This window comes from Astatotilapia calliptera, chromosome 1 (assembly GCF_964374335.1).
Source record: "Astatotilapia calliptera chromosome 1, fAstCal68.1, whole genome shotgun sequence".
In the NCBI taxonomy this organism is placed as follows: Eukaryota; Metazoa; Chordata; class Actinopteri; order Cichliformes; family Cichlidae; genus Astatotilapia; species Astatotilapia calliptera.
Genome location: NC_137422.1, coordinates 37,431,173 through 37,458,225, shown reverse-complemented (window position 1 = coordinate 37,458,225; position 27,053 = coordinate 37,431,173). Strand labels below are relative to the sequence as shown.

The 27,053-nt window shown below is 40.0% G+C and overlaps 1 protein-coding gene across 2 annotated transcripts in view; it reads right to left on the bottom strand.

Moving 5' to 3' along the window:
* Positions 1 to 22,416, bottom strand: part of mmp15b (matrix metallopeptidase 15b) — a 29,888-nt gene extending 7,472 nt beyond the window's left edge. The window contains exons 1-7 of one of the 2 annotated variants that reach the window (XM_026175777.2): positions 21,489 to 22,416; positions 10,957 to 11,105; positions 10,518 to 10,640; positions 9,886 to 10,193; positions 3,180 to 3,341; positions 2,856 to 3,052; positions 17 to 155 (exon numbers count right to left, since the gene is read on the bottom strand). In XM_026175777.2, coding sequence (XP_026031562.2) covers positions 17 to 155; positions 2,856 to 3,052; positions 3,180 to 3,341; positions 9,886 to 10,193; positions 10,518 to 10,640; positions 10,957 to 11,105; positions 21,489 to 21,605 — 1,195 coding nt within the window. In that variant the 5' untranslated portion in view covers positions 21,606 to 22,416. Of the gene's footprint in view, positions 1 to 16; positions 156 to 2,855; positions 3,053 to 3,179; positions 3,342 to 9,885; positions 10,194 to 10,517; positions 10,641 to 10,956; positions 11,106 to 18,980; positions 19,016 to 21,488 lie in introns of those variants that run through there. The other variant, XM_080300547.1, reaches the window with a different exon arrangement.
* Between the last annotated feature and the right edge of the window lie 4,637 nt (positions 22,417 to 27,053).

Genomic DNA, 27,053 nt, shown 5'->3' with positions numbered 1-27,053 from the left:
AGTATTATCTGCTTACCTTTAAAGAAGACGAACCTGCCATCATGTCTCTCATATGCAGCATCAATGTCGCCAGGGAGACCCCTCCAAAAGTGACCAATTGGCATGGGGTAGTTATCCAGAACCCTGTTCCTACGCACACGCCAGAACCAGCGGCCCTGAGGGGACACAGTACGAAAGTTTGGCTTAGTTTCTTATCTTTTCAGTTAGTTTTAAGAACTCGCTCCTAGCTGAGACTCAAGGAAATACAATGACTGCGAAGTAAATCGATGACAGGAGTGCAGGAGGGGAAAAGCTTCATATCACATCCTTAGCTTTAAAAACAATTCTATTCAGAGAACATGCAAAAAGACACAATAAGAAATATTTTCTCAAGTCATCCATGCAGTCACCCCAGCTGAGGTCACATACACTGTTGCTTTTTTGTCCTCTATGCCAAGCAAACTGAGCTCTGCAGGATAATTAGTCCAGAATGTACAATAAACTAACAATAGCAGAACACTAGCAGGCTAATAATAGTCAGTCTCTGCTCTGCTGGTTTTATCATGTTCCCTCACTGCAGTCTCTCTGTTGATCAGTCTGCCATGAGATGCACTTTAATAAAGAACTGTGGTGTTTGTTCGTCACGTCAGTGACACAAAACAAAGAAAAAGAAAATGCATATTTTTACCCTTCATGACACTTTGGTTAGTGAACACTCATATCTACTGCAAACAAGCAGCAGACAGAGTTTAACCAGCAGCCCCTCGACTCATTCATAACTGGTGAGTCAGTAGCCCTGTTTGTCCTGGATGCTATAACAGTAAAATGCTGGGTGCTGCTTCTTTCTGGCAAGCACTGCTAGTTTTGTCCTTCATGCAGGACACACTCGCAGACAGCACGGCGCGGCACAGAACAGAACACACTGGAGATGTGTTGGTGAGTGAGACAGAACAGGGCTGAATCCAACTGGATGCTCAACCGTTTGTCTGGTCGGACAGCTCCTTTCCTACAGAATTAACCATATTAGAGCAGATCTCAGTGTGGGAGTTTCATTACTGAGAACTGCTCAGTGTGCTGGCTCTCTTTATGTCGAGACCTTCTGCTGTGAAGTGGACAAAAGAAAGAAACTTTTCCTGAAGAATGACAGCACCTTTTTTCCTTTAATGAACAGGACTCCATAGAGAAAAGAGTGGAACTGGTGTGCTCCGAATTACTCCTACTCATTCAGGGAGCAATTTTGTCTGTGCAGAATAATAGCAGAGAAAACCAATGTCATATAATTTATTTGAATTTGGACGAAAGCTGACCGACAGACAAATGTTTCCACGCATAAAGCTACACTGTCCTCGGCTAAAAATGAAGAAATAAAGACGACTGTATTATAATATTACAACCTTGCAATTAACTTTCAGGCCAAGCTGGGGAGGAGTGATAGAGAGAAATTTGAATAAATGATAATTACAGCTCAAAATCAACAAACCTTGATATAACCACATGCATTAATCTAACCATGAATATATATTTATTGCTTTTTGTCTGCATTTGCTCTGATCAGGTAATTTCTATTTTTGAAGCTCATTAAGAACTGGTTAATTTTGGACAATGAATAATAATGTCTCATGACGTTAATGAAACCCCTTGAAGACAGACATTAACGTCTGCGATGAAACCCAAGAGTACAAATATAACTGCTTGACCATGTGTAGCATATGTCCAGCCAGTCAGATTTCAGAGTGTGTAATGACTGGTCAGTGTCGCACACACTTAAGAGTCCAAGACAGGAGCTATTCATAGACTGATCTGAGTACTTGGGGAGGGAGGGGGGGTGCAGTGGTCTGCTGTGTGGACTACAAAGCAAATGAAAGATCCCACAAGCAAGAAATATTCACATCTGTGTGTTTTTTCAGCTCTGCAAACACCCCAGATCAAGTTTGCTATCTACAGCTGCTGTGAGCCCTAATGCTTCAGTTCAATGTCAGACGTCAAAACAGCAGAGCAACATTTCTGGAGGTGAAACTGAGGCTTCTTTAAAGTAAAGCCTGCATGTCCCCTGCCCCACTCAGTATAATATCTGCAGCTCTCTTCACTAGTCAATGCTATCAACACTGGACACCTTTTCTGGCCTCTCCCATGGAAACACGTAATTACTTATCTTTGCAGAGCTGCACTATGTATAAACCAACGCCAGAAAAAAGAAGATCTGAAATGGATGGGAGGAAATGGAGCCCTACTTGCTGCTGAAAGTTCAATAAATTCAATTGAACACACAGCACCTGCACAGTGAAAAAGTACTGGAAAAGCTGATTAAATAATATCAAAATACCCATATAATAAATAATGAGAGAGGAGCTGCAGCCAATAACACGATCAGTTTAAATACTAGCATCTACAAGACAAATCTCATAAAGGTTAAGACTCAGTTAATATCTAACTGCTGCCGCAGCTAATGTTTTGTGTGGGCCCAGAGGCTCTTTAAACACCTCACCAACCCTCAAACCCTTTTAACTGTTCTCAGTCTCATAAAAGAACACCAGCTCCGTGGGTTTACAATCCACAAGCACCTGATTGAAAACAGACCCCTTGTTGGCTGCGTACACGCCATTTGTCGTAACTCGTTTCTCAGGAAAATAATAACTAATATATTGAAACGGTGGAGTTGTCATGAAAGCTCCTTTCCTGGAAGATGACTTAATTTCCAAGGAAGGTCATACTTGGAAATAAACTCATGGTGGCAGAACTTTTCCATGTATTGCTTAATGAAGCACCCTGAAGCAGCTGCTATGATTTGGCGTTATATGCATAAAATTGAATTTAATTGAATTTAATGTTCACCACTTTACAAAGACTCTCAATTTCTTAATCCGCAAACCATTTACCTTGAAGACAAACATCTCTCCTCGGAGCATAGCAACAGTGTCAAAGTTTCCCTCACAGATATTGGGTCCATAATGATCTGGCCTTTCGGTGGTCCTGGGCCTATCAGGTTGCCGAGGAGGTGTTTGAGGTGGTCTGGGCTCTGGGCGACGTGGTGCAACTGTAGGCAAGGCCTGGGTGGGACTGCTGTCAGGAGGACCTTCAGGAAGTCACAGACACAATACTTTAAACTGAGTGGATAACTGGTCACAATTTAATATCAAGAATAAGATTTCATGTCTGCATCATTTAAAAGATACGTGTGAGGATGAAAAATAAACTCCTACCATAGATCTGTTGTATCCCCCGCCGGTCATCCTCTGGCAACTGGAAGTTCTCAGTTTCCATCCACTGGTAGAAGGGAGCCATGATGGCTAGAGGATTGTTGGAATGCTCTAAGCCCAGGGCGTGTCCCAGCTCGTGGACTGCTACCAGGAAGAGGTCATTACCTGTATGAATGAGAGATAAGTTAGAATAAAAGGGGAGAGAGGCAAACAAATAAAGGGCTCACAAAAGCTAACCGAGTTCAAGTTGCACTGCAGTACAAAATGCAAGATGGAAACCCCCAACAAAGTAAACCACACCCAGTGCTTGCTTAGTGGGTTCAATCCGGTCTCAAAGTTTCCACAATCCCTATCCCTAAACATAGAGAGATTTTTATAGGCAGAGGATTTAACAAATTGGTAATATCAGACACAATAGCCTTTAAGATAGAGATTTTCCTGTTGTGACGGTTTTATTTCTTGTCATGAAGAACAAAGATGTCTGGATCTTTAGTTTCTTGGATTATGTGGATGTATCAAGATTCTCAAATTCACAGAACGCTCAGCTTGCTTGGGGTGTAGGTGTTGTAGAGTTCAGTCATTGTTAGAGTCATGAAAATGTTGTTATCAAAGTGTAAACACAACACTCTTTACAGAGTTCTGTGTCGTAAACTCAGCTTGTCTCCACAGTCACTACACTTCAGTGCACCAGCTGTGCACACATCTTCACATCCTCCAGGCAGAATGTGTAGTTTCCACAGCATTCGCAAGCACATCTGCAACTAGGGCTGGGCGATATGGTCTAAAAGCCATATCGCGGTATAATTTGAAGCATGTGGGGTAACGATATATATCGCCATATATTCTTTTCTTCTGTATAACGTATTTTCCATATTATAAGGGGCACTTAAAATCCTTTAATGTGCCTTATCTATGAATTCTGGTTGTGCTTACTAACCTTGAACCGATTTCATGTGGTATACAGTGCACAGAAATCTGGCAAAAATGTTTTAGTACGACTTTGGTAAGCTACGAAGCCGCACCACTTGTTGGATTGTCGGAGCATTACGGCTGCCGTAATCAGGAGCCCTGCGGAGTAATTTGGGTCCAAAACTCTGTCTGCTTCAGGTCCCAAAGTCAAACGAACACTGCAGCATCACTGAGAGTTAAAAACTAATGCTAAATTCTTTCATCTTTAATAAAATGATCAGCATTGCTGCTTTACCAGGTGTAACAATTAAGTTTAACATCCAGGCATTCATGAAAACAGAATTTATTAAATCCAGTTAGCAGGAAGCAGGTTTCCACCTAAACATGATATGCCATGTTCTGACTGAGAGATTTCTAAAAAACATTAAAACATAAAGCTGCTATCACTTCCAACATAAATGAAGACAGAAAACTAAACAGCAGTGACTTTTGTAGGGTTACTGAAGTTGGACTAGCTGGTATATAATTGTGTCCTACTTGATCGCTAGTGACACAGCTATCTTAGCATAATATTAGCATAATATAAACAGTGAAGCTGGAGGATGAACGCTAACGTTTTTCCACTCGATAAAAGTGCTCCTTCTCTTTGTTATTACTGTCGCCCGGCATAATTTGCAGAAGATATTGCTTATAGCCGCTGCCATGCTTTCAACCAAAACAGGCGCAGCTTGATGACACCATCAACATGTGCTATCGCAGTAGAGCGGTATAGTCAAAATCTCTACCGTTCGCCAGATTTGTATCGTTTCTACCATATACCGTTCATACCGCCCATCCTTATCTGCAACCAAGTGTAATTTTCAACTTGCAGCAAGTTCTATTAACATTGACCCTCAAACATGCAGTCGATCTTTCGAGTAATCCATCCAACTGCAATCCAAGATGGTGGAATTGGAGTTTGTTCGACCACAGGAGACCATAAGAGAATCAAGGAAGCTGAGAGACATCAAGGGCCACAACATTGTGACCTGACCAGCGAGCCCACAGCAAAACACGAGAAAGGAAGTACTGTGGTAGGTGATTAACAACTTTCAAACTAAGAGCAAGGGGACTGTCTGGTGGTAAACTGATCATTGTCTTTGACAGATGAAAAATCCCAAATAAATCCCAAAATATTAAACAATACATAAAAACTGTTGGTTTACAGACATACAGGGATGATCAAAGTTCATGAAAAAACTGGGGATGTATAACTTTGTACAGAATGATGGAAAATTCAACATGCATTCTTGAGCATCTTACACATACATGACAGAACAACGTATAACAAGTCTACGTATCTGTAACATATCAGATAAAACGAATAGGAACGTCTGTTCATTCTTTTCTATTTATCACACAAAAATCTCCTTAGATCTAAAACATTAATCACACACAGGCATGCTAATGACTGCTGATATGAATCTGTATGCATTTCTGTCCCGTTTAACCCACCAAGACATCCTGTTATCCACTGCCACTGCAATAATATCACTCTGTGCAGCTGTGACGTAGTGACCACTGCAGACCAACATCCTCTCAGAACAAAAGACTACTTTGAGATTTTTTTTTAAAGAAAAATAGAGAGAAACCAGGTTTACATTTTTCATGTCATATTCTATAAGTTCATCTCTAAAGCGAAGCCAGCACACAGCTGGGTACTTCCCTTCCAGTCAATACCTCTTTGTTGCTTTTCACCCTAGGCTCCGGCCTGAGCGACCTTTGAACTTCCTACCCATTTTGTTCACCCTATAATTGGCCATACAGATTGGTCAGATTGGTGCCAGTGACATCATGCTGTTGGGTGTACTGGTGATGTCACTGCTGTACGTGGAACAGAAGGGGGGGGGGGGGGGGTGCTGTAGATTCCTTATTTTGTGCATCTCCTCATTTCCTCTTTGAAACACACACAGGATGCACACAGTTCATCTTGTAAGTCCAGAGTCACATGAATGTCCTCACGGCATGCTAAGCGCCAGCTAACACTCGAGGGGAGAAAATAGAAGAGGGTAAGACAGAGTGGTAGAGATAGCTCAGGATGAATGAAGAGAGATAAAGAGCCCTTTGTGAGGTAACTGTGACTACCAGTTTGAAAGAGAAAAGCAAGATTGCACTTCAAATGCTTTAGCCTGGTTAGGTTCAGCCGGTTCCTCTACTGCTAATTCACACACATACATTTGACCTATTTCAACTCCCTAAAGCTTTGTTCCCTTGTTTATCATGCCTCACGCCTCATTCATCTGCCACAGGGAGACTATCAGTGTAAAAAAGGGCAGACTAAAGCACCACCTAGACAACCAAAATCCACTACCCAAGTTTGCTCTGCCTTTTGCCAGAAACTTACTCATCATCATCAGTCTCATCTGACCACAAAAGCTTCTGGCCTTTTCCCGTTACCAGCTTACCACATTTTTTCTGAGCGAAAGGTGTTTGAGTTTTGTGGATAACGTGTAAAAGCTGTTTTTGTTTTCCCTGCCAGAAAGCCTGATTAATCACACTGTGCGTCACAAGGTTCACACCAAAACTCTTTAGCCTAGTAAAAGAGCTCTTTCTGAAGCTGAGGTCAAGGAAAGGGAAAGAAAACACCATGATGAGTGGATCAAATGCATTTGTGCTTTATCGTCAGCTGCTGTCTATAATTTTTCTATTGATTGCTAAGCTGTGTTTGTCCAGAGCGTTCTCACTCCCGAGGTGTAACATGTCGACGTTTTGTCACGTCCCGCGGCGTTCCTGAGGAACGCGAAAGGAGACCTTCGGCGTTCTTATGGTACGCGGCAGGTTATGGCTGGAATCCAGTGCAATGACGCTCCCGCGGTAATAGACGTTCCAGCCCTGTATTCCAGCCCTAAACCTAACCTTATCCCTAGCCCTGACCATAACCTTATTCTTGACCTTAACCAGGACTTTAATGATGTTAAATAGCGTGTTTCTAAGTGATTTGAAGAAAAAGAGCAAACATGTGTAGATTCAGTCCAGACGGTTCTCATATTTCCTCTTTTTTCCGAGGTCGTCATCTAGGAACGTGGTGGGTAGCCGAAAACGTAATATGGTGACGATTTGTCACCTAGCGTAAAATGTTACGCTTTGGGAGTGAGAACGGGTTGGTTTGTCTGATACAACTCAAAAAGAGGTCAGAGGTGAGAGCTCATTTTGTTCTGAGGACCCTTCAGCAAAGCATATGCTGACTAAGGCTTTAACGTCACTCTTCAAGTCTCGCTTTTTCTTTCAGCACATCTGCTGCTCTAAGAATAATCTTCTTTCTGCACGTTAGACAAATAACCCCTGTTATGTTGACTAAAAGTCTTCATCAACATCATTTCTTTGTTTCATTGTGTTCATTTGAACTCGTCCTAAAATGGGACCAGACAAACTGATTTATTATTTCAGCCTTTTTTCAGTCCACTGACTTTAGTTACTACTAACAGCTAATCCACATATTTTTTGACCGTTTTTTTTTTGAAAAAAAGTTGAAACTATTATGCCTCAATTATTTTCTTATGCAAAAAAATTCAATTGGTTTATCCATACAGCTATCCATTCAATTGTTAGAAACCTGTATTTGTAATTGTATTTCTATTTTAACCGGTTATTATTTATCCATTATAGTTACAATTAAAATTATACAATTTTGACTGCTAACCATCCAACATGAACTTCAATTGAAAGTGGAAGAAAATGGGTGGACTACATATATGATATTTAAAGGTTTAAAAAACTGAGAAAGAAAATTGTTGCTGTTAAAAATAAATACTTGTGACTTTCAATTGTCACTCCATCAGGCACATACTAGACCAGGGGTGGGGAACTCCAGGCCTCAAGGGCTGGTGTCTTGCGAGTTTTAGAGCTCACCCTGGGTCAACACACCTGAATCAAATGATCAGTTCATTGCCAGGCCTCTGAAGATCTTTTAGACATGTTGAGGAGGTAATTTACCCTTTAAATCAGCTATGCTGGATCAAGGACACATCTAAAACCTGCAGGACACTGGCCCTTGAGGCCTGGAGTTCCACCACCCCTGTACTAGACCAATCTGCATGACCTCTGTCCTCCGAAAGAAAATAACAAAGAAAAACTTGCATGTCACATAAAAGGCTACATTTTTGACAAGACTGACTACTTAGACGCGGCAACTAAAGTGAAGACCACAATGAAATTTAGCGGCACTTTGCTTTCAAGCGGTGTAAGTAGCATGGTGCAGCAAAAAGACCAGTCTCCACATCTCCCAAGTGGAACACACTCCCACTTAGAGTGGCATTCCATCCATCCCTGTGATCCTGCAACACATCCCACACACAACTGATCACACAGATACAGGCTTGTACATGCACACACACACAATACTTAGCTGTGTGTGTCAGCTGGATATGCAGATAACAGACAGGCCAAAAAAGGCTTTTGTTGAAAAGTAAAGTCCCCATTTAATCAGCAACAGCATTTTTGTCATTCTTCACTTCTGCATATAACTAGCTTAGTGCTTGTCACTGTTGTTAAGGTTTTTAACTGGTCAACATGGGCTCATCCTACCAAAGGATGCCTGAGGGCGTAAATATGAGCATAAAATATTTGACTTACTTTGATATGATCCGTCTAATAATTTGTCTTTAAAGCCAATAACTGCTAGAAGCAGCATCTACACCCAGACCAAGCTAGAAACGAAGCTTCTTCTCTCATTAACCCAGAATTATTACATTATGGTGACTTATAGAATAGTTTTTCCTCCGGACATAACGCCTGTTTAAGTCGGTCCTTAGTGAATCCTCTAATGGGATCACTTCTTGATACAGTATTATTTTCAAAATCACATAAAAATGGGCGGCACCATCCTGATCTGTTCTGCATCTGTTGTAATCATTCAGTATACAAATGACTAAGACAGAATGGGTAAATATACTTTGTAGCTTTTTAGGGTGAGTAATAATTTATCTTAAAGTTTGGCAGGTCACCTCAGGGTCTTTTCAGGTATGAGGAAGTTAGAATTCAACCTTTTTTGTATGGGATTTTAAATAAAAAGACAATATACCCCTTCCAAGTAAGCATACTAGTACTGGCTCAAATTTAACAGTGAGGCAAATTATGAGTTTTTGACTCAGTGTAAGAACATTGTCCAGATGGGTTTACCAATGTGGCTACATGACTAAAAACATTTATGATCCAAGTTAAATTATGAACAGTTTTGATTTTTTTAAGACCTTCTAATAGTAAATGCGTTTTTAAGACATTTTGAGAATTTATTTTAGAATTTTAAGGATTTTTGTTTTTAGGGGAGAGTCATGGCTATGGCTCTAGTCAGGACAAAGATGTTAACATTATCACTTGGGGTATATTTCAAATTTATAGGGAGTTCATTAGGATAAAGACTGAGAGATGTCACAGGGAGTCCACTTTTAAAGGTAAGTGGAGCAGCCGAGCCTGACAAATGAGAGATGATGTAAGTGGCTGAGCCTTGCCAACTCCAGTTAGCTGTGGGGGAAATCCACGGGGACAGCTGTTATATAGATCCATTACAACCGGCACAACATGACACGACCAGTGATGAAAACTGCTCATCAGCTGGGCCTCCACAAAAACGCCTCAATCATCCACTTCTACAAAGAATTTAACCAAATAACACACTGTTGATATCCAAACCCTTAAGACAAAAGCCACAAAACAATCTGTCTCTTGGCAATAAAACGTTCTCCTATATTATCAGCCAAGATGATTTTTAAAGTCTAAAAAATAATAAAATCCATAATGTAACAGATTGACAGAAATCTTTTACCTTGTACATTATGGTTCCCTATGGTCCATGGTTCATCAGAGTCAAAATGCGTGTCTCCACCCATTCCAGGTCCAGGGAAGTAGGCATGAGCCAGAAAGCCCCCCTCCCCATCAAAAGGAGAGCTGTCGCCATGAAAACCTGAAGCGAAGAAGATCATGATGTCGGGCTCCTTACGGCGTCCATATTTGATGTCCTGGTAGGGGATTTCGTCAAAGCTCAGTGGGGTGACCCTCTCCCAGACTTTAAAGGCCCGCCTAATGGCCTCAAACGAGTTATACTCTCCAATTTTTGGAGTGTAGTTCTGAATACTATGGGGAAAAAGAGAGAAATAGAAAAAGGAGAGTGGCCAATATAAGTTTGAAGTAAAATGTATTAAGCATTAATGTTTTTCATTTATATGCTGTTAGAAATTGTCAGTGTCTGGAAAGTTTGAAGAAGATGAGAGCAAAGATCTTCAGACGAGGCAAGTTTGAGTTCTAGCACACTGCGGCAAATGTATACTTAATACAAAAAACAAAAAAAAAAGCAACATATAAAAGCCGACTTTACTCAAGCCTCAAACAGACAGAGATTACATTCACTTCCTCTCTGTACTGTACATTTGTGGCAGATTGGCTCATCTTTGTTGTTACCTGTAAGTGAGGTGCTTTTTGTTCCATTTATGTCCAGTGAGGGCATAACGTTTCCGCCGAACGTTGGTTTTGATCTGGCCTCCAAACTTGTCAGGCACACCGCAGCGGGGTCTCTTCATAGCACTGTAGGAGATGAAAGAAGTGGTGTGTGTGTGTGTTTATGTTGGGAGGATGAAGCAACCAAGAGAAGAGATGAAGGGGAGCATTACATTAAACCTTCTTGTCCTGCTATATTTTCGTGAGCAGTTTGTCTGAAGCAGCTGTCTATTCTTTCACACTACAGAGGATTTTTTTTTACCAGCATTCTGAGACAAATCAATGAATAAAGGATTAAAATGGATTGTTTAGTTAAAATTTAGGACTCGTGTGTACTGCCAGTTTATTTGGGCCTCATTAATGGATATACTGTACTAAAACACTACAGTTAAGTCATGCTGACCTTAGAGTTTGAGCGTCGATCTGTCCAGTGACCTCCAAATCGTAGAATCGCTGCATGTCGCTGATAGCGTCGGACAGGATCTGAGCTGATCGCATGGTTGACATCTGTCTGCTAGCCTGGGGCAGGTAACCGTACATCCTCAGCCATGCCTATAATCAACATTACAAAAACTGTATCATCTGGAGCATGTTTATTTGAATTTAAGCTCATTAGAAAGAACTAAATATTATCAAAAATAGCATACTTTTCATTTTAACAGCTTAGTCTACACAGACGAGCCTGTGGAACAAGAGACTTTTAAGAAGAACACAGCAACAGCTGTTTTATAAGCATATTAGCAGTTAAAGCACTGAAGAGCTAAAAACCATAACGTCTGACTTCTACTTGGCTTCTGTAACATGTTGACATGTTGCCTTGATCTTTGTGGGAAAGCTGCTCATATTTATTATTTCTGCAAGTGTACAATCCTGGTTTCCCACCAAGCCTGAGCTGACCCACCATATTTTTGGTTAAGTGTGTTAATATATTTTCTTAGCTTACTTTTCCTGTTTCTGTGCATAAAAATGTCTCAAAGGCATTTGCTATACCTCGTACTGTTTTACCTGTTCACATGATAACTGTCCACTTATGTCACCTATTCAAAGTAGGTTAAACACATTCATCACTGTATGTAAACAGGGTTAAATGTGACTGAGTGTGCTTGTGTAGGCCATGCTGGAAGTTGGTAGTACACTCCCCTGTGTGTCTGTTTCCCTCTTCTCTCCGCCTGATCTAATAACTTTTACTGTGTAAACCCTGCCTCTTAAAAAAGTAAATTGCTCTTTCAAAACGTATTCTGCTGTGAGTTGTGCTGTATTTAATGCTTGGTATACAAACTGAAGAAAACTTAGTGGGGCCTTCAGCATGTGATGTATTAGTGGAGCATGAGCCCAGTAGTGTGGAGGGTGGGGGTTAATGACAGACTTGAGGGAGAAAACATGATACTTGTCTCAATCATAGATGACGCAAAGACTATTCCACCTGTTATGTAGAAACCCAATATCACACGCGTTTGTGCACACACACTCACACATGCAAACATGCACACACATGCACACACAGAAAAACCCCTCCATATTGGGGTAGTCTGTGATACTGACACTCATACACATAGTCACATTCCCAGGGGTAGTTCAGGGACTTGTTACTGTGTGTGTGTGTCTGCACGTTTGGTAACGCATGTGCTATAGCTACATCTCTGTTCTCAGCTCTCAAGATCACACCCATCTTTCACAATGCAAAATGCTACCTGATAAAGGCCTTTATTTACTTGACCACTCCTTCAGAGGCATAAACTGACTCGTCCTTTTCAATGTTTTTTTCTTTTTGTCTCACATTCATCTTATAACCATGATAGGCTTGTTACCCCTCCCCCTGCAGCTTGAGCTGGATAAGGGGAAGAAAACCGAATGATGGATTAGTGGATGATGGTAATAAACAAGCCATAAGGGCAAATGCTACTACTTCACAGTGGACAAAACAAGAAATACTTTGCCTGTTTGTGTTCTTCTATGATTAGATGAGATGAACTACCATAAAGGGAACATAACGCCTGACTGGTTATTCACTCCAGGTTCTCATGGCATTTCATGAGCTCAATTAAGGTAGTGAATGACTCCTGTCACCCTTTAACTTATGGTGTTTGTTGGATCAGCACCTTCTATCTATTTACCTGAAGCCAACAGGTTTGTTTCGTTAAAAAAACTACATATTATTAGGTGCTTCACCAACGTTATACAGCTGCAGATCATTTAGAAAACTCATCTTCCAAAAAAAGATTATCTTTTAGTAAAACACAGTTAGTTTCCCCAAAACCTCACAAGCTCCAGTATTTCTGTGCTTGGTCTGGGTCTTTCAAATGAAAAGGTTCCCAGTGAAAACACAAGTAACACAAAGGTAAAGTACAGTGAGGCAAACAGATCATTATACAGCACCTGAGAGCTTTGTATTTACACTGCGGTCTATTCAATCACCAGCTGAAGTTCAAGCATGAAAAACCAAAGCATTTCAGCTCTAAGCCAGTGAAGCACTTTGGCCCAGGAGCTTCTTCATTCACCACCTTACAGGTTTTAACCAAAGGTTATGTGATCTAATACTTGCCATTTACACACTAATAACATTGTTGTTTGTTTGCATTGGTAAGAAAACCTCAGAACAAAAGCTTTTCTGGCAGTAGAGTCATTTGTTAGCACTGTGATTAAGTGTGCATATGTGTGCGTTCGTGTTTTGGAGCAGGAAGAAGTGTAGAGAGGTCAACTGGATGTGACCCTGACCCACCTCTGACTTAAGATAAGGAGGTTGCAAACACACACGTACAAACTAACTTACATTTCCTGAAAGACTTATCTAAGGACTCTCTCTCTCTCTTACAAAGTCAAGGCAAAGAAAACAGGTGTTGTTGTTGAAAAGGCGCTCTTTTCCTTTCAATTAACTTTAGCATGTATGTTTTTACTATTTAACAAAGACAGACACCCCTCTTATACTTTCTACAGCTGCAGTTACTCAAAGATCGAAAAAAATGTTGCCATTAGAGAATGCACACCAGACTGCACGTTTCACTTCTCAATTTTTAAATGTTAAATGTCAAAAACACATCACCCAAATGACAGAGAATCTGTAAAAAGAATTACTTTTCACTTCATCTCAGCAAATGCTCTTCACATTTCCTACTGCCCATCAAAGCAAACCAAGCAGTTTGCAACACTGTAATAGAGAAACCAATGGACAATTGACCAGAGCAGGCACAGAGGAAGGAGCAGTGGAGAGAAATATCAATTTCTATAAAAGCATGCACACACACACACACACACACACACACACACACACACACACACACACACACACACACACACACACACACACACACAGAGTGGGTGAGCCGAGAAAGACCCTGAGTTTATTTCCCTCTATGCAGAAGACTGAATCACAGGTAACATCACATACAGTGCTGTGAAAAAGTATTTGCTGCTTTCCTGATTTCTTCGTTTTTTGCTTGTGACATTTAACTACGATAAATATGCAAAAAATTAAGAAACCAGGAAGGGGCAGATATTTTTTTCACAGCACTGTATATCACAGAACAGTTTACCATATCTATGCTGCCTAAGCCCAGCCAGATTTAACTGAGGCTGCCCACTGAGTGCACAATGCACTGATAGAAACTCTGCAATGCAAAGAAAAGTCTGCCTTCTAAAGAATCTTTTGTCATGTCAGCCACTTGCTTTTCTCCTCTGTGATCAGCATCTCCACATGGTTGCTGTAATAATACCTGATAAAAACAGTAATTGCCTTCATGCTAGAGCTGGGCGATAGAACGATAACGATATGTATCGCGATATAACTTTCTCGATAGAAAAATTAAACTATCGCGATAGACCTCGCCGCTCTTGTCCTCTTAAAAAAAAGAAAAAAGAACAGCCAATCCAAATTAAGTAGCGCAGAGCCGAACCAATCACAGCCGCAGCGTCACGTCACGTGACTTGTTACGTACAGCGTAAGTGCCAAGCCGCACATGTGTATTTGTTTGGGAAGCAGCCAGCCACCGTACTGCCCGGGTAATTAAGGAAAAGAGTGAGCCGACTAGAGAAATCAACCGAGCGTGACCGAAGAGAACACAGATGATGGTTCCAATGCCGGAGAGATTGTCGAACGGAAGAGCCAGAGAAGTTCCGTAGTGTGAAGGTATTTTGGCTATTTCAAGTCTGACAAAAAACAGAGTAGCGTGCACTGTAAATTGTGCCGAAAGCTAGTCTGGAAATACAATAAACTGGTGCATGCGCTACGTCCACACGTACCCAGGTATTTTTGTAAACGCAGATTTTTCTATGCGTTTGCACCTTTCGTCCACACGTAAACGGCGTTTTTGGTCACTGAAAATGAAGATTTTTAAAAACTCAGTTTTTGCATTTACGTGTGGACTAGAAAAACTGAGAAAACGCAGCGTCAAAGGTGTGCGCATTTTTTGACGTTACACTGTGCGCCACGTTATTGTTTCGGTGAAATGAATTTCTACAATACTGTTAATTCTACTCTCTGCAGTGTTTAAATGCTTACATATACACACAGTTACTGTCCCTCCACACATACGACTCGGTTCTGCTTCTATGCCCCAGCTTTGTTTACTTTTTCCCACCGAGGCTTCTAGACTTCTGATTGGCCAACATTTCTGCACGGTTAGGAATCTAGCGCCACCTGCTGCTTTGGCATGTTCATAGCAGCGTTTTCCTTCATTTCTGCCTTTATGTGTGGACGGGATTATTTTTTAAAACGAAAACGGAAAATCTCCGTTTTCAAAAATACCCGTGTACGTGTAGACGTAGCCTCAGTCTCTGACTGGAAGCGCTAATTCGTCATTCGGCTTTTGTCAGACTAAAGTAACTGTTAAAACTGTTTGAAAAGCTCAGCTATACAACAAGGAGAGATTGAGAATTTCCTTTTAGTTCTCAGTTTATTTGATATTGACAAAAGTTAGTCAGTTTTGTCTGTTCTTCTGTAAAACAAACTAAGATTTATTTTTAGAATTAATATTTTGTTTCTAAGTGGAATTGACAATTTAGGAGTCTGATTCGTTTGTTCTATTTTGAAACTTAAACGCTTTAGCGGCTGCCTTTTGTGTAGTTTGCAATATTTGCCTTTATTTATCTGAAAAAGTCTCATGTTCCTTAAGTACATCTACCCTGTTGAACTTATTATGGGAAATAAATATTTAAATAAAAACAAGCTGCTGATTATTTCACATTTTACTTGTGAGCAACGGCACATTTAAATCTTACAAATATAGTTATTTGGCTTATATCGTGATAGATATCGTTATCGCCTGAAATGAAAAAAACATATCGTGATATGAAAAAATCTTATATCGCCCAGCTCTACTTCATGCCTTTATGTTCAGTGTTTTTGTGGAAGGCATCTGCTGTTGTCTCTACATGTGTTTTCTCTGTCCCATTGCTTTTAAATCTATGTATATTTACAACAGGCTGTTGTCAGGTACAAGGGCAGAGTTTCAGTGCTATTAGGAAGACGTATGGGGGCTTATGAACCCTCACCTCCATCGTCTAAAGTAGTAAAGTACTTCTGCCTGGCTGCTCACTTTCCCTCGTCAGCTGAGCTGAATACAAAACAACGTAAGGAATAGGAGAGGCCTCGTGTGTGTATGTGTGTGCGTACACGTTGGGCCTCGTCTATTAAATGGTCTTTCAAAGAGTCCTTGAGCTTACCTGCCAAAACCAGACCCAGCGATATACAGGGAGTTGTAAAACCTGGCAGTGTGTGTGTGTGTGTGGAAGTGAGAGAGCATTTGTGTGTGCCCACCACAATGTCAGCCAAGATACTAACAGCTTTTATTCCGAGGCTTGGTCTGCTGCCATCTTTTACCTTCTGACGTCCTACCAAGAGGATGGATAAGTAAATGAGAAGTGTTAGAGAAAGTGAGACCGACAGAGGAGGAGGAAACAGAAGAGATTTGTATTTGTTTAATTTGGAGGGATCAGAAATGCAAGAAAGTCATGCAGGCTTTCCTTTGTCATCTGTCGGTTTATTTTAACAAGTCGCTTTTACCAAATTATGTTGAGATGCACTTAACACTGGTTGCTTAGTTTATTCAGACACTTCTCCAAACCCTGTTACAGCAGTGCAGTCTATCAGTGGGGCTTCATTTAAAAAGAAAAATGATGTAAATCTAACCATAACATTAGTCTTATCACAGCTGCTTGTAATGACCTTAAACAAACTACCGTTGGCTCAATGCTCAATAACTAGCTAGTTAATATGAACTAATTCATTCTCACCTATGCTTTAATAATTAAGAATTTCTTGTCTTGTTATCAGCGTTCTTCCATCCAGATACAAAAATAAAAACTGAAATTCTCAATCAAAAATCAAGGTATGAACCACACTCTGATTTTACATCCAGACATGTAATTGTAATTTTTAAATTATTTCATGCTGCTAGAAGTGTTATGGGCTAGATTCAGCCCAAGACATATCTCACACCATAGCAAAGCTGAGGTCGGACAGAAGCTGTTGTGGCGTCGGTGTGGATTCAGCAGTCAACTCTTAAGACTTGCATTTCATTTAGACTTCTCTCTTTCTCTCTTTTTGTGAGCTGATCTAAACACTTGTGGTTTGAATCATAAAAAACTGACAAGCTTGCGCTGCAGTTCAAAGGAGTGTCCAGTGCTGAGCAACATTACCCGCTGTTCACATGACAAATAATAACAGCAATAAAAAGTTTAGATTAATCCACAGTGGAGTCAATCATGCAATGATCTGATGTTTAGCATTTTTACCTCAGAGTAATGAAGCGTACAAACTATCTACAAGTTTGCACTGGTTTCTCTCACCATTGAAACACATGATAGGTAAACCTTGATTATTTTAGCCTACAGTAGTCCACAGTTGCGTCACTATTTTTGACACTTCTTGTGGAAAATAGCACAGAATTAACGGCTGTCGCTGTCGTTTATCATATTCAAATACTTGTAAACACAAAAACACATATACACAAGAGCACAATGTCTCTAATGCACGATAAGAAATATCATTCCCCTTCCATCACATCCCCAACCGTCATTGTAGTATATATGTGTGAATATGATAGTCAATCACAAGGAAGTGGAGGGACAGTGTGCAGAACCTGAAGAGATGGAAGTTTGCAGATTGGATGGCTGCAAAGAGAATAGCAGTCTACTTGTGTGCTGCAATAAGTCACCTATTACCCCCTCCTCTTACCACTCTCACTGTTTCAGCTACAAATTGTTGCTGAACACATTTTGCATTCTCTCTATAAACCAAGCTTTTCTTATCATGTCCATGTCTGCACTCCCTCATCCGCTCTCTCTCCCTCTTATTCAAAACTTTTCGCTCACAGTTCCCTCTCCTCAGACAAGAGGGTCCATTGTATTTCCTGACATGCCCTGGAGTCCCAGGCCCAGCATGCATTTGCACAGTGTGTGTGTGTGTGTGTCCCAGTTAGAGAACAGCTGTCACATTCAGCCATCACATGCCGCACAGCTGAGACAGAGCGCTACCTTCCCCGTCAACTCCCTCCATCTTTGTCCCTCCTTCCCTCTTTTATAAACAAATCTATCCAATTCCCCTCTGTGTTTCCCTTCTGCTAATCAAAATATCTCAGATTCTTGTCACACACACTAATAATCCCTCTCTTTTTCCCTCTTTTCTTTTAACCTCCCACTTCATCCTTTTTGTCCAGACAGAGTAGGAGTTGGGGCCACATTCTAAAAACACAGCCTGAAGAGAGGATCAGACTTCCAGAGAGAGTACTTCAATATGTGTATAGATTTCAAAACAGGTATTTAATTTAATTTTAACACAATACAACACAGATTGGCTTCTTTAAAACAAACCAAAATATATATTATTTAATTTTCTATGTTGATTACGTTGCACAATATACACTCATTTCTTCTTTCTTCTGTTATTACTACTGAAATTCAAGCATATTTTGCACTCACACATTGAAAATACCAAAACATAAATCTATAGTTAGTGATGGCGAATGCTCTTAGACTTCATTTATTCACTAAAGCAAGTTCTTGCCTCCCATTAAATTGTGTGAAAAATTAGCTGAGTCATCAACAAACAACAGCTCTTCTTCTAAGGTTGTCAAATAACATACTGTAATCTGACAGTCTCCACTCTGCAAGATTTACTGAACAATTTCTGATTTTTAGACTAAGCGATCAGTTTTTGTGTTGCTGCGAAACACTAAGATTATCTTAGCTGGTCAAGTGGAAAGATGGATGCTACAGGTGCCTATTATAATTTACTTTAAGGCAGCATTTGTATATTTGCAAAATGAATCATAGCACTTATGGCATAGCACAATTGTTTTCTGCATACTGACTTTAATTGGGCGGGCAGGAATAGGACCCAAGGTGCAGACTCCGGAGACAGATGTGAACTCAAAACAGCTTTAATGTTAAACTCAAATATAACATAACTGGAAAAAATCAAAATAAACTTACACCAGTGGACTGACAGAACACACAGCTAGGTAACCAGTAGATCGCAACACAGATACAGAGAAACACAGGGCTTAAATACACAGAGGGCGCAATCAGGGAATGGGTAACAGGAGGGAAACACAGCTGGGGCAAATCAGGCCTAACGAGACAAGGGGAAGCGAAACCAGATGCATTAACCTCAGACAAGGACCTTCAAAATAAAACAGGAAACATGACACAGACTGAACTAAAGACACAGACTCGCACGCACTGCAACAGAGGGAACAGAGACGTGGGACCAGGGCAGACACAGACACTGACTGGACACGGGGATATAGCAACTAAGGATACACAGAGACGCGAACTAGACAAGGGGATACAGGTGACAGGGGAGACAGAGCAACTAGAGAAGACAGAGACATAAACCATAAGACAGAACTCAAAGAAACCAAAGACTAGAAAGTATAAATAATATAATAAACTCAAAAACCCTGGGTCAACGACCCAGGCATCCTAACATTTGGAGGGTAACAGTACTCATCTCTGTCCTGATTTTCATACATATTAATTTTTTCTGAGCCATGTTTTTTTTTTCTTTTTTAAAATATCCTAAGTTGGAAGCGGTCAAGCATTTCTCCAGATACTCAAACCGTATGTGCCTCAACAAATTAGAAAAGCACAGTTCCCAGGATGCACCGACCACCAACCTCTGCATGTATGGAGCACTCCTAAGGTTAAACTGACAACATGGGTTCAATTGTTACAAACACACATGCACATTTAGCAACAAGCGGCTAGGAATTTCTCATCAGTCCACACAATGTGGAAACTCTTTGTCTGCCTTTGTGCATAAGCACACACCTGCACACACACAGACACACACACACATTCACCACAACTATGTTAACAGCTAATCAGGAAATGTTGTAAACTGACCGACAACCAGACAGCAACACCCCCACACCAAGGTCAGTGAGTTTGGTAATGCAAGCTCACCTCTAATGATTGGGAGGTCTCAGTGTCTGTCAGTCTGTCTCTTTCTCTTTCTCAATCTACACACAACAGAAACTCCAGCACTGGTCAACTTTTTGTCAACTCTTATCTGTTTTTGTCTCTCAAAACAAACAAGTGTGATGGATGAACTGCTGGACTGGTGAAGTAAGGGTACAAGAAGCAGTGGTTCAAGTTCCAACTTGATACTCTGGCATTTACTGACACACCTAAGTACACATGGAATAAATGTGTACCAATGGTTTCACTGGTTACAAGGAAGCGAAACCTACAAAAAAAGAAATAGCCAGTGGATATTTGAGAAATGAGCTCGCTTCCAAAACAGTTTATGAAACTTTGGCTCTTCAGGTAATGATTAGTCACAAAGCATCTTTGCATGTGTGTACATAAGATTAACCATTTACTTAAGTTAACTGGCAGCACTCCTACATTCAGGCATAGCGCTCATTAAAGGAGGACAACAAAAACAGAAAAACTACGATATATACATTTACTAAAAGATGCATAATTTCTGAGCCATCAGCTGCCCAGCACTGTGTGCACTCCAGGTGAACCATGGAGGAGGTCCAATACTAGGACTTTTTTTTTTTCACAAAATGTCTAAAAACATTATTTGTGAGAAAGTTTTAATTACAACATAGAACTACTATTGCCAAGTGTTGTTGTTGTTGCCACCCACTCTTCGCACACAGATATATGCAGATATATGTGATGTGTGTTTAATGGAGGGAAAAGTTTTAAATGTGTACAGAAACATTTATCTGCTATCAAAAGTCTACAGTGTGTGTAATTAACCTGTAATCAACAGGTGACACACGCGCATGTAAGCAGGTGACTTTCCCAAACCTGATAATAGACATAGTGGCTTGTTGCACTCTTGACTCTCACATCTGCACCCAAGCAAACAGAAAAAAGAGCACAAAAGGAAACCATGCCTAAATCTGTGTTAACTCAGCGGGGAAACACTAAGATTAAATGAAAGAAACAAACGATATATTTTTGTTTGAAAGCGAAACAAAATCGTGTTCCAATATATCACTCCAGTATCAAATTATCGCCGACTGTGCTAGAGTTTTCAAACTGTGAAAAATGCAGAAATACGAGTATTAAAAAGAGGAGAAAAGCAAAATTAAGTGTCTGATGCACATTTGCTGGGGATGGACCGTCAAATGTTCAAGGTGTTCCCTCGAAATACTCATACAAAACCAACATCATCGTGTAACAGGCGGTAAATGGATCGTGTGCTCTGCCTTATTTTTGATAGGCATGGACATATTGCGCTTCCAAGAATAACTATCAAGTCAGTACGCCGTTTAACAGATGAGTAACATTTAGCACAACTATGGTTAATTTAATTAACGTGATATTATAGAAATATACACCCAAGTCAAACAGAATTCTTTATGGCAAAACAGTGGAGAATCCCTGCTTTGTGTTGACTGCTTAAAATAAAGCATTTCGATCATTTGCGATGCCTAAAGGCGCCCGAAGCCTCTCACATCTTCTGTGCCGTCTTACCTCTGTGTTAAACGCGCTCTCTTCCGCTGCACGCGCTCCTACAGCGCACAGCCAAAGCGCGAGGAGGGTGCGTCTCCAGAGCAACCAGAAGCAGCTGTCCCGCGAGCTAGTGGCCATGGTGCGGGCTCGAGGGGACCTCCTTCGTTGTAGTTCGATCCCAAGGGTTAAATAAGATCTCTCAGTCGTGTTTTACTCGCTGGTTTGTGCCGTAAAAAGAACCCAAACTTTAGTAAACTAGTCCCTACAGTCTGCAGCAATCTTCAAGAGCGCATCTGCTAACTGCCAAACAGCTCCATCCCTGATACAGTTACAATTTCTACATAAAAGTAAGCAAAATGTTCCCGTGAGTGCACACAGCTTCACTCGTTTTCTTTTTTACTCCGCTGGCAGCGAGTGTCACCTTCCTTCGCGGACTGAGCTCTTAACAGAAGCGGGAGTTGCCCACGAGAGCGCACGCATTTAATTTAAATCAAAATCGCTCCTTAATTAGTAACCTCCAACGTGCACTTCAAAAAAAGAACCAGCAATGACCATTATCAGGAAACTGCGTTTACCACGGGAAAGCTTGACATTAATTTTACTGCGATCATGTCCAGATCCGGTGAGCTAATAACCGCGTCTCGTGATAATAATGCCCAAAATAGTGCAGCTGAATTTAACCAGAGCAGCAAAGTTGCAAAGTCCAAAGTTCAGCACACTTGACCGATTCCTTCAGCAGCAGTTGCAAGAAGTAAACAGTCGAATATGAATGTTTCAGATCGGGACCTGTCCTTTAAAAACACATATTAGACGGTTTCTTTGCCCTTTAAATATCCAGTTTTCCCTGTTCTCGGAGGAAATGTTCTCGGGAGCCCGGTACTTTGTTAGTTGCGTTCAGTCCTGTCCTGAAACAGGTCCCGTGTTGTCACCCTCCGGGACCGGGACGGACAATGGTCCTCGGATCCTGCTGTTACTGCACCTGGATCACGCTAACGGCGTTTTCCTGCAGTGCCTTTCAAAATAAACACATAGTCGGGCTTGATTGTGGGGAGGAGTCAAAGAGGATGCAAAACTTATATTCTCCAGATTTTCTCATTTATTTTCATTATAATATTTCATCTCACCACCAAAAAGAATATTAAGAAGGAAAGTGATGAAATAATGTTTTGGCTTATCCAAAAGGAGCACAAATAGCACACATTAATTAACATGAGAACTTGGGTCCATAAAAATACGGAATTCAGTTTTAAGCAGTGAAAGAGTGAGAAAGTGCTGCTGGGTAAGGAAAGACTTTTTTTTAAGGTGCACTTATTTGATAAACTTGATAAGCATTTGATATAGGCATCAACGAAAGTGTAGCATAACTCCACTATCTTCTATTAATGATAGCTATACATGATTTTTTTTTATATTTTGAAGGCAATGCACTTCCGGTATTAGCTTATCTGATTCAAAATTGACGCTTTTATTAGTCGGACCGATGTGGTTTTCCACCAAAACGAGATAATCGACTACATTGGACACACACACACACACACACACACACACACACACACACACACACACACACACACACACACACACACACACACACACACTACTAATTATAAGATATGCGATGTATAAGGTGAGTATACTTCTATAAACTCAGTCATCAATTTGACATCATTGATATTGTAAGATCCCTTGAGTAACATTCCTTGAATATTGTTCCACAGAATTTCTGCTATTGTTATAAGTTAACAAAAAAGAACAAACTTTGTTTTGTTTAGAAACTAAGAAGGTGGCTGATAGGCAGTCAGCATGGATTAGGGTGAGATGAAAGCACTTGTCATCAGTCAGAGAGGTTGCTTAGACAGAGATGTCCCTATCAGTGGATCTAATCTAAGACAAGAGGAAACACCTCCCTGCTGAATGTCTCCAGTTTAACAATAAAACCCTTTAACTGCTTCCAAATCCAAACATAAGGGTTAATGGGGTCTTGATGTTTTAAGAATATGTCATGTATGCAGTGCTTGATATTGCAGGATAGTGCAGCAAAACAGTTCAGTGAACTTTTAGCTGATGATGATGATGAGATAGCCTTTATTTGTCAGTTAAAGGTCTTTTGCCCATAACCGAGAGCTAGAAGTCTGTCATTGGGAAGAGGTGATGTTTTCAATCAGTTTGCACAGTGTTTGTAAAGAATTATTTCTTCAGAACTTGAATGTCAGCACATACAAATCAGCATATAGTACATTCAAAGTCGACTGTTCCAAACACTTTTTATTGTAAACTGTGTTGCATGTGTGTGTTGAGTATTTACAGTTGTGGTCATAAGTACATACACTCATCATGGGCATTAGTGGTAATTAGGGGCTTTGCATGATTTCTTTGACCTTATACATCAGTTTATACACACATAAATTAAAAAGAAAAAGTAATGTAATCGACACACTGAGATAAACTATATAACTGTGACAACATTATTGTTGTTGTTGTTTGTGAATTTAAATTGGAGCAGTTCCACTCAGGAGAGTTTCATCATTCATAATCTAAAATAAAGCACAAGTACTTCAAATTTTTTAAATAAACACAGTGTTTGAAAAAACTTACTCTGTTAGACTTAAGCGCTTTATTGAAGTTTGGGGAAAGGTTAACTAGTGCTAAAGAATTTTCATCCAGCTTTGTGAAAAATTAAAAAAAAACATAAGCGACAGCAAATCAGTAAACATGTTTTGACAAATAGGAATTTCACATCTTGGGAATATCCACATTAATATGGTTTGTAGTTCTCTTTTCTGATTTTACAAATAGAAATTTTGTGTTATCACAACTTTTTTTTTTTGGTTTTTTTGGTTTTGATCTTCCTCCAGGTGAGCAGCCATTAGATACTGCTTACATTACAGACTGAAGGTGAGCTATGTTCACATCAACTAACCAAACACACAAAATCCATATTTTACGGGCAGCATTTGTATCTCAACAAGAAAAGGGAAATCATGCAAAACACAATAGCTCATATAAGCACTGCAATACATACTAATAGTGTATTGGATATGTATTATTTTGTGCTATGCTATTGTATAGATTACAGAAATTTATCAGAAACACTGGAATGCGTAATTCCGTTATTCTATTTACTGTAGTCCAGTAATAAAAACAGGTTATATATCATCATATGCGTACCATACATGCACTTGTAAGACCTCAATGTACACAGTGTATATGTAAAATGTAAATGTCTAGAAACAGTCTGGTTTATTCAGTATGATCATGTTTATTCCACTTTAGTGTTTTTCATCGTTTCTATAATGTGAGGGCCACCTGCCAGAATGGACACCTGCATGATGAGCCAGTACAGCTGCCAACAGACTAACATGAAGTGCCACAAATACACAAACATATAGATGGCCTCTAAATCTACATTAGACTTGAGTTGGTGGCTTTAATTCTACTTCATATAATAACAATACCAGGTTCATGCATCTCTCACAACCTCGTCTGTGGCCTGGCATCAGACTCAGGAACTTTGTTGTCACAGTGGAAAAAGTGGGATGTGTTCACTCATTTGTATATTTATGAAAAAAGTTCATAATATTTAGTATAAAAAATATATATAAAAAAAAAAGAAAAACAACCAGCTGAAGTTGTTTTTAAGGTTGTTTTGATGCACTACTGCCATCTGTTGGTCATAGCGGTGACATACTGCAATTGGCCTGTGACGATAAATTGCCTTAAATTTCAGAATAAATTAGCATCTAAAAAGATAACTTAGTGCTGAATGTGTAAACAGATAGATAGATAGATAGATAGATCTCTAACAGCACGTTTTTATTTAAAAAATAATTTACATGAAATGGCAACAAGTTCCTATTACAGCTGTAATATTATTGTTGTTTTCTTTTTACTCTGCATTTAAAAAATAATTGTTAATATGTTCAGATGTAAATGTTGTAGGTGTTAGTCTTCTTTTTTCCGCCATAGGTACTTTTTAAAACAACATACTTTTGTGCATTGTTTGTGAAAAGTATGTTGTTAAACATTTTATTACACATACATATTATATTGTATATGTTATATTTTAACATAACATGATGTTATGTTAATTTATTGTTGTAAGTAACCACTTGTTGATTCACAACAGGCTGTTTGTTCAAGTCTTTTCACTGTGACCGATAGAAATCAGTGTTAATCGGTATCCTGATTGGTATTAGGAAGTATTCCTGAGATAGAATGACAAAAAATATTTTACCCGTGGTCAAAGAAGTGTTTTTTGATTACAGGGTGGTGGTCCAGGGTTGCTTGGACTTCTTCTTGGGCCTCCCTACTTCTGCTGGGATAGACGTGCAGTTGCTGGTGGTATGTATGGCCTCAGGTTTCCAGTACTCTTGAGGGCTGCTAATGTACCTGTGGGCCGATATGCCAATATTTCTTTTTCGTTGTCAATATTATTACACAGGCCCTGTGAGCGGTGACAGCAGACCATTTGTTAATTTCCATTGCTGACACTGTCCAATCAAATCTCTTAATGTAACGGGCCCCTCCCATACCTTCCCTATTTGTTTGTGCACCTTGTAGAACAACGTTTAGTATTGAAGTGGTTGATACAGATGGACAAAGAAAAGCTAAAATGTTGAAAGAGAAATAGAAAAAGAAAAAAGAAATAGTCAAAGAAAAATGTGCCAAGTAAGCCCTGCGGACACAAGAGGGTGCTGTTTCTAGTGCTACCAAGAAGTACTCTAGGAGGGAAAGCAGCCCCAGAAACAGTGCAGCGGGGCAAGGTATAATTAATATGGACATAACTAAGAAAGAAGGGAAATAAAATTAATAGCAAGTGTGCAGTTTTCAAGTGTCACATGCTGCACTGCAGTGAAACTGAGATGTCCTAACCCAACAGGTGTACCAGCATGATTAGAAAGAAATACTGTTTTAGTATCAATATACATATTATGTGTATGGAATTATTTTTTTTGTTGCACAAATAGTGTGCACACTTAACTGGACCATATGCTGTTTTAACCAACTAGAAATGTCAGGGCCAATTTTTATTTATTTCTTTTTTTGTCCAGTGATGGGTGCAGAAGATTGTCAGGGGGGGATTTGTGATAGATCGATTGCACCAAGTGAAACTGAAGCTGTTACGATTTTCATTGGGAGTGACCAGAATAGACAAGATTAAAAACAGATCTATCAGTGGGACAGATCAGTGTGAGCTGTTTGGAGACAAAGTTAGAGAGGCAAGGATGGGATACTTTGGCCATGTGGAGGGATAGTGGATATGTTACACAAAGGATGTTGAACATGGAGCTGCTAGGGAGAGAGTAAAGAAGAAGACCTCAGGGGAGGCATGCATCATAGAGTTTAGAGTGGTCTTAAAGCCCACAGACCTTCCACAAATTTGTCTCTTAAATTAAAAGGTTTTATGTTCTATTATAGCTCAATAAAACTTAAACCTCATCAGGCATCATCTACCATTTTAATTTTTTCGAATCATTTCTGTCCACTATACAGGATGAAGTGCTGGCTTCTCTGGTGGCTGGTGTTTTTTGTGTCACACCAACCCTCTGCATGTCCTCCCCCAAAAACAGACTGAACACAATGGAA